The 9,936-nt window shown below is 33.2% G+C and overlaps 1 protein-coding gene across 1 annotated transcript; it reads left to right on the forward strand.

The window, feature by feature from the left end:
• Positions 1-2,932: 2,932 nt before the first annotated feature.
• Positions 2,933-8,716, forward strand: LOC110941420 (cytokinin dehydrogenase 5). The gene is made up of 5 exons (XM_022183055.2): positions 2,933-3,609; positions 4,402-4,529; positions 4,846-5,124; positions 6,501-6,763; positions 8,083-8,716. Exons 1-5 carry the CDS (start codon positions 3,036-3,038, stop codon positions 8,417-8,419), a joined length of 1,581 nt encoding a protein of 526 aa, XP_022038747.1. The 5' UTR covers positions 2,933-3,035; the 3' UTR covers positions 8,420-8,716.
• Positions 8,717-9,936: the final 1,220 nt, after the last annotated feature.

Below are 9,936 nucleotides of genomic sequence, written 5' to 3' on the forward strand. Positions count from 1 at the left end.
GTTTATTTAATTTAATAATCTCAATATGCATCTTAACATATTCTAAAATGTCAATGTCAATGTCAATAAAAACTATCAACACTTGTTTCTTCATAATCAAATTAAACTACAGGTAATCAAAATAAGAAACAAACCTAAAATGCTAAGTTTTGATTTAACGATGTGTGAACAATGCAACTCTTCCCATCAAAGAAGGTAGCACATGCAACTTTTCACGATGTTGCAACAATGATACTGCAACATCGATGTTGAAAGGTTGATGTGTGAAGGGAAGCTTCATTGAAAAGACGATGCTAGAACAATGATACTGGAACGATAATATGTAAACAGAAGTTCAAAGACATGATATTGGAACGATGATGTGTAAACAGAATCAACTAAACGTTCGAACAAAGAAGTGTAATAAGAGATTAGCCGGCTGAATCACGAGAGCTGTGCATTTGAGAGAGAGAGAGAGATACGCTCGTAGATATGAGCGAGAGAGATAGAGTTGAAATTTGAATGTGGAGCCAGATTCATATATCTTATTTATAGAGTTTGAATATATGGTTTGAATTTTGAATCTGGAGCCAGAATTTTGAATCTGGACAGAGGTTTACTTTGGTTACGATAAGCAGAGGTTTGACTGTAAAGTGAAGAGCAGATGTTTTAAGTGTGAATGAAGTGTAAATGTTATTGGCAGAGGTTTGAGTGAATTTTAAATGATTTTATATATTAGGATTTATGATCCAGTAATGACATAAGAAAAGCATTGTTGGACAACCTCTCTGACTGCCACATCAGCTTTTCTTATGTTCTCGGGATTTCTCCTTTTATAGAAAGTATAGATAGATGTTCACTGTGGAACCTTAAAAAATATAGAGTCGGGGAATCACGATTTTAACCTGTTCAACAAATCAGAAAAAAATTAATTTAAAACGTAAAATGTTAATTTTTTTCAAAAAAGCTTCTTCATTCAAAGATGCGTAGAAGTCATTTTTTACCTTTTTAATTGTTTTCTAAACACTTCTTTTTAATTTTTTAGTTTTTGACTTTTTTATTAAAAAGGTTTCTACATATATTTATATGCAAAAGTTTCGATTTTTATTTTGGAACAAAAGATAATATTTTACATGTGAAATTGAAATTTTATGATTTATTTAATATGTTAAACGCATGATTTACCGGTTCACCACCTTTTGAGGTTCTCCACTTAACACATCCTTATATAATGCATTGAAAATTTAACGAAAGAAAGAAAAATAGTGAAAGAAGTGAGTATGTAATCATCTTATATACTATCATATTCTCACAATTTTTAACTTAACTAGTTTTTTTTTTCGACACGCGTTGCGGTGAAACCGAGCAAATGATAATGTAAAACAAACGTGATTTGAAAGTATAGCATGTTGTTTAGAAAGTCAAACCATTAGAACGGTTTAGTTTATCATCGTACTGTTTTATGATACCAAATAAATACTTTATTATAAGTACAATTTCGTTTTTAACAAAACTTATAAAAGAATGTCCGAGAAAAAATCAATCATAACTACGTACTTAAGTTTTTAGAAAAAGTTATAAACGTAAATTATTAAAGAAAAGTATCAAATTAATCGATAATATATGTTCTAAAAAAAAGAAAAGAGAATTATTAAAAAAACGGTATAGGAAATATATGGTTTTAAAAAAAAAGAGAAAAAAATAAAAAAAATATGTTATTAAAATTAAAAAAATAATAAAAAGCTTTATTCCTCATCAATCACTAACAATATACATATACTTATAAATTAAAAAAAAAAAACACTACACAAATTACAAAAATGCCACAAATCACTATTCATTCACTTCTACTATTAACAGTATACAATATACAATATTATTATCTGTTTGTCTGCCATTCTTATGTAGTTTTTTTTTTGTTTTTTTTTTTTTTTTTGAAACAACCTACAAATCTCTCAAATGGGCTATTTGTGAAATTTATCATATTGGGATACACTCGTCTCCGAATCGGGGAGAACCCTCACCTAGGCTCGAAGCCTGTGAACACTAGACCGAAGACACGATAGTGTGGTGAGGTAAAATCGCTAATTTCAAGGATTAAACTAGCGATCTCCATCTGGGAATGATAGAATCAAACCTGGGTCACTTGAAACATTAGGTGTCTCTCTTACCACTCCACCACCAGCTCACTGACGTGGAGTTCCGTTTATTTTATGACTTTTTAGTTTTTATAATTATACATATTAATATAAAGTGTGGATGAACAGTAGTTAAAAGTTTTTTCAATATTTCTAAGTATTTATTATTTTAATGTTTTATTACTTTAATTGATTTTAAACATATATTTTTTCTAATATAACTTTTATGATACGATTAAAGTATCCGCTATCAAAAGAAAACATAAAAAATAATGCATATCGATACTGATATTGTTCAATTCAGTTTGATACAATATGTTAGTGATACAGTGTCAGTTTATGGAAAGCAAAAACAATATATAAAAACTGGTACTGAGACAGATGTTGTTCAATCGGTTTCGATTTAGTCTGGTATGACACCAACACAGTATCCATTTAAAAAAAGATATATATCGCAATGTTTAAATAAAGTAAACATAGAATACAAAAGAATCGGACTGATTGGTACTGATATCGATATTCGTTTTTATTGTTTTCAACGGATGTAATGTTTTCTTTTCCTTTACGAGTAACGAACCGAACCGATACCGAATGAATTTCCGTTGCAAAACCCGGAGGAATGACACTAGTTACCTTTAATTTAGATTTTTCCTAACAAAACACTCTACTTACGTTTGAAAAAGTTAAAAAAAAAATGTTCGCACTTCGCACGTGTCACACACACCTTCGAACACAATCGCACGTGTTTATCCACCAAAGTCCCCTCCTTTTCGATTGTTCTATAAATTCACAACTTGTGTCTCATATCCTAGACATAAAATCCAACACCGCAGACACACACACATTACACACACCAACTGTGTGAAACAAAACAAAAACCATACACCCACCGGTTTATGCCACCACAACCACCACCTCATGGCCGCAAAACTCCTTCTATTATTCGCCATCTGCCGTCTCATCACAATAGTCGGGTTAACTCTAAACCCCACAGACCTCTTCCGGTTCGGAATCCACGGTCAGTTAACCACGGACGCCCACGATCTCAAAACCGTGTCCGTGGACTTCGGCAAACTGACCCGTTCTGAACCGCTGGCTGTTCTCCATCCGTCCTCGGCCAGCGACGTCGCAAAACTCTTGCGACTCGCCTACGAATCCGCACCCGGATTCTCAGTCTCCGCCCGAGGCCACGGACACTCGATAAACGGCCAGGCGCAAACTTCAAATGGTGTTGTTGTCCAAATGAGCGGGTCCGGAAGAAGTAGTACTCCTGTTGTGGTTTATGAGAAGTTGATGTATGTTGATGTTTGGGGTGGGGAGCTTTGGATTGATGTGTTGAGGTCTACGTTAAAGTATGGGCTTGCGCCTAAATCATGGACTGATTATTTGTATCTATCGGTTGGTGGTACACTGTCGAATGCGGGGATTAGTGGTCAGGCGTTTAATCATGGGCCTCAGATTAGTAATGTTCATGAGTTGGATGTTGTCACAGGTATGTCATATTATTATTATTATGATTATCTTCATGCATAACATGACGGATACTTGTAGCGTATTATGTAGGGTGTTTTACAAAGTGTAGAGTTAATAGAAAAAATAAAAAAAAAATATTCATATTTTTAGTGTTAAAAGTTTTTAAAATACAAGAAATTAGTTGAGATATAAATGTGTATTCTTCTATTCTTCTATTCTTCCATTTTAAAAATATATATAAAAATAAATTCTTTTTTTTTTTCTAAATCTGCACATAATTTATCATTCATATTTTCAAATTATAAAAAAAAGAATATCTTGAATTCAAATTAATGGTTGAGATGTAAATGATTATTCTTCTATTCTAACATTCTAAAAGAATATATAAACAAATTCTTATCATTCGTATTTTCAATTCTAAAACTTATAAATGGTTGAATATTTATCCATTCTGATATTCTAAAAACATATATAAACATAATTTTTTTTTAGAATCTACGCAGGTGTAGATCATGTGTAAGTAAATTTCTTGCACTATATATGTAAGTAAACGTTAAAAATTAAAAACGCATTAGAACAGATTACTTTAATAGTTTTTTTTTTATCAACAACTAAATAGAGATTTGCATGTCATAAGTAAAAATTTTAAAACAAAAAGAACAGTAGTAATTTTAAATAATTTAGATTACTTATTTTTTTCTCACAATAATTTAGTTTGAACCGGCTTCTTCATACATATGATATTGATGATAAATCTTTTCATGCAATGCATAATTTTGTAAAAAATTGTTTGTTTTTAAACGAAGAGCAGGAAGAGGTGACATATTGACATGCTCCATGGATCAAAACCCGGAACTGTTTCATTCTGTGCTTGGCGGGTTGGGTCAGTTCGGGATCATAACCCGGGCCCGGATCGCCTTGGAACCATCTCCTCAAATGGTATGTAGTGGTTGGTTAACCCTAATCTTGAAATTAGTTTAGAAAAAAGTTACAACTTTTCTAAAAAAAATATGACACCAGATAGATCCATGTATCGGGTCACAGACACAATAATACAAGATGTGGGTTCGGGGTGTGAGTCGTAGGTTACAGTTTTGGACCATGTGATGTGATATGCCTTGTGACTATATACACTATATGGAGTCAAGATATCATATTCAAAGATTGATGCTTCTTGTTTTTATTGTCACAATAATATTGTTGTTATTATTGCATGTAAGTTAATCAACATTAATTTTGTTTGATCAACTACCAGGTTAGATGGATTAGGGTTTTGTACTCGAATTTCTCGGCTTTTACGCATGATCAAGAGTATCTTATATCGTTGCATGATCAACCACAGTCGCAAAAGTTCGATTACATTGAGGGTTTCGTTATTGTAGACGAAGGGTTGATCAACAACTGGCGATCGTCTTTCTTTTCCCCTAATAACCCGGTTAAGATCACGTCTCTTGGAGCCGGTGGCAATGTCTTGTATTGCTTGGAAATCACCAAGAATTACCATGACGGGGCGAACCCTGAAGCAATCAATCAGGTAAATTTCTGGTAATTTTATGGATCGCGTATTTGTTACAAAGTCATAAACAAAATAGGTTCGGAAATTTTTGGTAATTTTATAGATCGCGTATTTATTACATAGTCAGGAACAGAATAGGTTTGGGTAAAAATGAGTAATTTTATTATAATAGAATGACTTGGCCACATTTTAAATATATATATATATATATATATATATGTATATTCAGATTCGTAAACTAGTTTTTAATGAAAAATTGCTACCTATAGTGGGAAGCATGTGAATATTGCAAAAAGTACCAAAAGTTCATGTTAAAAGGTGAAAAGCGATTCGAACGTAACATGCAACCATATTGTAGCATCGCAAATTTAAAGCAGTGTTTGGATCTTTATACCATAAATATATAACCAAATCTTTTCCCCCCTACCAAGAAATCTACAAGATCTTCAATTATCAGAGTTGGATTCTTCATTTAAAGCTATCAGTTTATCATAGTTTAAAAATATATATATATGAAAACAAAATATATCTAAAGTATTTTGGAATTGTTCTCACATTAGTTTAAGAAGAAAACTGAATAAATAAATATAACTTAGGATTTTCATTACTTGAGTACCGATCTTCATATTACACCAAATTTTTCTACACTTTTTACAATGATATATTTCATATTTTCAACTTTATAACAATTTCAAAATCCTATTTATTATACATTTTAAAGATTTATATAATATGGCAATTTATTTGGTTTCGATGCGGGTAAATGATAATGAGATCAGTTTCAAGTAATTGAGCAGATATCCTCTGAATTAATGTTTAGGGTTTGTCCATCAGATTCGGCTTTTTCTATGAGTAATCGTGAAACATAAGTGATTTAATATATTAGGCAAGTGGACTACTAGTTTCAACTAGTCTTTTTCTTCTTTGTACTTTGTATAAGTGTGACATGATTTTTAATTAGGGTGTCATTAATCAGTTGAGGCTTGTACACATTGCAACGTAATAAACCTGGATTATATGATTAAACAAAAATATACATGGCACAAGAAAACATAGAAGATCTTGCGTGATCTATGCGCTTATATCATACGATGATTCACGACAAACTTCGGTATTATATGATTCACGCCGTCCAACCACCAAATTATTAGCACCTAATAATTCAATACCTAAATTAATAATAAATTATTAATCAGATTTTTTATTTAATTAAACAAGTAACTGAACTTATCCTCTGACAAAAAAAGTGTCTGGTAGCTGTTTTCTTAATGTACTTTCCTTCTTTAAATTATTCTAATAAATTAACAACAAAATAATAATAACTTTATGCAAATCCAGGGTTTTTCTTGTTGTACTTTAATTAATTAGTATTTTGATTTGTTAATTGTTTGCAGGAAGTGGAAGCTTTGTTGAAGAAATTAAATTATATACCAGCATCAATGTTTACTACTGACCTCCCTTATGTGGACTTCTTGGACCGGGTTCACACCGCAGAACTTAAACTCCGGTCCAAGGGCATGTGGGAGGTGCCTCACCCATGGCTTAACCTGTTTGTACCCAAATCAAGAATTGATGATTTTGATAAAGGAGTTTTTAAGGGCATTTTGGGCAATAAAACTAGTGGGCCCATCCTCATCTATCCCATGAACAAAAACAAGTAAGTTTCAAACTGTTAATCTCGTTTATTTCAGAAACAATATTATGTTGAGAACTAGAGATATGAAAAAAAAAAAAAAAAAAAAAAAAAAAAAACCGTTTTAAGAACCGGAACTGGGACACGAACTGAAACCGGCTTCAAACTGGTAGAAATAGAAACCAATTTCGAATCGATACAACTCGTAGGTTTTTAACCAGTTTATAATCCTCTTCTTTGAAACCAATTAAACCTGAATCAAACGGTCAAAACTGCTCAAAATTGGTCAATAAACTAATCAACAAATTGACAAAACCCAAACCGGTTTGAAACTCAACCCGGTTTTGACTTCCGTTGACCAAGCGAACTCGTTTAGGGTTTGAGCCAGTTTGTGCACCTCTAGCTAGAAGCATATAACACATATACACAATGTTTTGAATATTATATATAAGACGGTTATATAGTTGTCACAAATTCATTATGTGGTCCATTCATTATGTATAACGAAAATTTTCATGGTTTTTCGTTGACCAAGTGAAGTCGTTTAGGGTTTGAGCCAGTGTGTGCACCTCTGGCTAGAACTGTATAATGTTTTAAATGTAACACATAAGACGGTTATATAATTTTCACAAATTCATTATGTGGTCCATTCATTATATATAACAAAAATTTTCACGGTTTTTCGTTGACCAAGCGAACTCGTTTAGAGTTTGAGCCAGTTTGTGCACCTCTGACTAGAAGTGTATAATGTTTTGAATGTAATACATAAGACGATTTACTTTTATTATGTGGTCCATTCATTATGTATAACGAAGATTTTCACGGTTTTAACATATATTATTATATGTATGTATGTATTATGTGTATGCATGAGATCATGGTGTTGCAAGTCGAACATAAATTAAGACTTAAAAGTTAAAAGTACAGCATATAAGGTGTTGTGTCTTTGTTTGTTGCCCGGAACCAAACAAGAAAAAAGATCGAACGGGTACAGATGGTCCAAGTGGGAAGATACTGGTGTCAGATGAGATCTTCCATTTGGGACCCATTGATGAGATGTTAATTCATCATCCATGTCCTGTTACATAATAGTACAACAAACATTGCGGTTGGTACAGATTATGCCACCCTTTTAATTGGACCTTCTTCATTCCTTCTAGCATCCAACACATTCCAATTGTACTTTGTGCATCAACACTTGTACTTAATACACATCTTTCGGATCTTTTTCGACCCCACTCACCATTAACATTTGTCACCAAAACTAAACATAATACAATACTAGTACTATTGGTAGTTATTAGTTTTTTTTTTTTTGTAACTTATAGATATTTGTTTTACAGGTGGGACGAAAGATCGTCGGTGGTGACACCTAACGAGGATGTGTTTTACTTGGTGGCGTTGCTTCGATCCGCGTTGGATAACGGTGAAGAGACGCTAACATTGAAGCATTTGAGTGACGAAAACCGAAAGATTTTAAACTTTTGTAAGGAGTCAAAGATTGAAGTGAAACAATACTTGCCTCACTACACAACACAAAAGGAATGGATGGACCATTATGGGGATAAATGGTCACAAATCTCTAGAAGAAAGTTGGAGTTTGACCCGCGTCATATACTAGCCACGGGTCAAAGAATATTTGAGCCAAGTTTTGGTTCGGACCCAAGGTCATCGTGGTGAGCTAGGTCGAATAAGATATCGATCATAGGTTAGTAATAGTGACAACATTTACTGACCTCTCGTGTACATAACGGGGCAATGCTACGTTTTAATAGAGAAAAATTAACCAGTTTTTTTTTTTCGTGCCCGGTGTTTAGAATTGAATGATGGTTTTTCTTCAAGCTTTTGGAGTCGGGTTTGCGTTTTCATCTTGCAAAACCCATGCGGTTTAGAAAAGCGAGAGCGTTATGTACGACTTGATTTCCCATCATAGTATTGTAACAATTAAGATTTACGAATTTAGAGTTGCATTTCATATGCTAATTTAAATGTGTATCACTCAAAACTCCCAAGACTTGATATTTATTAGACCATGTGTAGTTGTTAACAACCCACCCTGGCGTTTTGCGTCATATGGCAGTCCAGTCAGCAATGGAACATTATGGGACGTTTTCTAAAATAGGTGTAGTGGGGATGTAGGGACTGTGGGACATTATGTTTGTAATAAAATTAAATAAAAAAACATTAAAAAATCTTATTGGACAAAACAAATGAAGCTGAATGTGATTGGTCAATTGATTCCCCCATTTTGGCGTGATTTAAAACACGCTGAGGGGCTTTTTTTTGCAAAAAAAACACGCCTAAACACGCCCAAGGGGTGGGTGTTTGGCGTTTTCGGGCGTGATTTGGGGGGGGGGGGGCGATGTATGATCTTAGCGTTTTAATCTTGTAATCACTATATAATAAAAGAAAACAAAGTTGGTATTAACATTTTTCAAATGCATCAATGAGAAGTGTACGTTATCATTTCAACATTCTTTTAACCCCTGCTTTCACTCCCTCTAATTTATTTTAATTAAACATCATGATATAAATCAACTATCTTATCCCTTTAATTTTTTATGTTTATAATGATAGGATTAGGTTCAAGAGTGAACACTAGTGTAGTTTGCGAACTGAGTGAACTAATCCTGACCATACACGTGTGCAGATCAATGGCCAGGATTTGATGTTGAAATACACTAGTGTATTTTACGATTTGATGATGAGATCCTGGTCATACACGTGTGTAGATCAATGCAGTGGCGGATCTAGGATTCATTCGTAGCGGCAACGTTTTATAAATAAGCGGTAACGAAATCGAAAAAAACGTCAATTTTTTCCAAAATTTACACTAATTTTACACTACCGCCGGAGCGCCAAGCGGTAGCGGGCGTTGCCCCTTGTTAGTGCATAGGTCCGCCCCTGGATCAATGGCCAGGATTTGTTCACTCAGTTCGCAAATACATTAGTGTTCACTCTAGAACCCCACCCTATAATGATATGTATATCAAAAATACTTTTCCAGTGTTTAATTAATTGTTGTAATCCTAACTTATTCAAAATCTTTCTAAGGTTGCATTTCTTATAATGCGTTTTTTAGATTATACAGCTAAAAAAACTAGGTGTGTGTCGACCTTTAATGTCCAATACTTTTTTTATAAACATTTCCCTACTTGTATTAGAAGTAGTTTTCTTTAGAAGTTGAAATTGATGAT

This window comes from Helianthus annuus, chromosome 5, assembly GCF_002127325.2.
Source record: "Helianthus annuus cultivar XRQ/B chromosome 5, HanXRQr2.0-SUNRISE, whole genome shotgun sequence".
Taxonomy (NCBI): Eukaryota; Viridiplantae; Streptophyta; class Magnoliopsida; order Asterales; family Asteraceae; genus Helianthus; species Helianthus annuus.

Bases quoted from the DNA above. Each gene is read 5' to 3' on its own strand.
- LOC110941420 (XM_022183055.2), top strand. From the start codon at position 3,036: ATGGCCGCAAAACTCCTTCTATTATTCGCCATCTGCCGTCTCATCACA. The intron at 3,610-4,401 runs GTATGTCATATT...AACGAAGAGCAG, and splicing joins TGAGTTGGATGTTGTCACAG to GAAGAGGTGACATATTGACA. The intron at 5,125-6,500 runs GTAAATTTCTGG...AATTGTTTGCAG, and splicing joins ACCCTGAAGCAATCAATCAG to GAAGTGGAAGCTTTGTTGAA.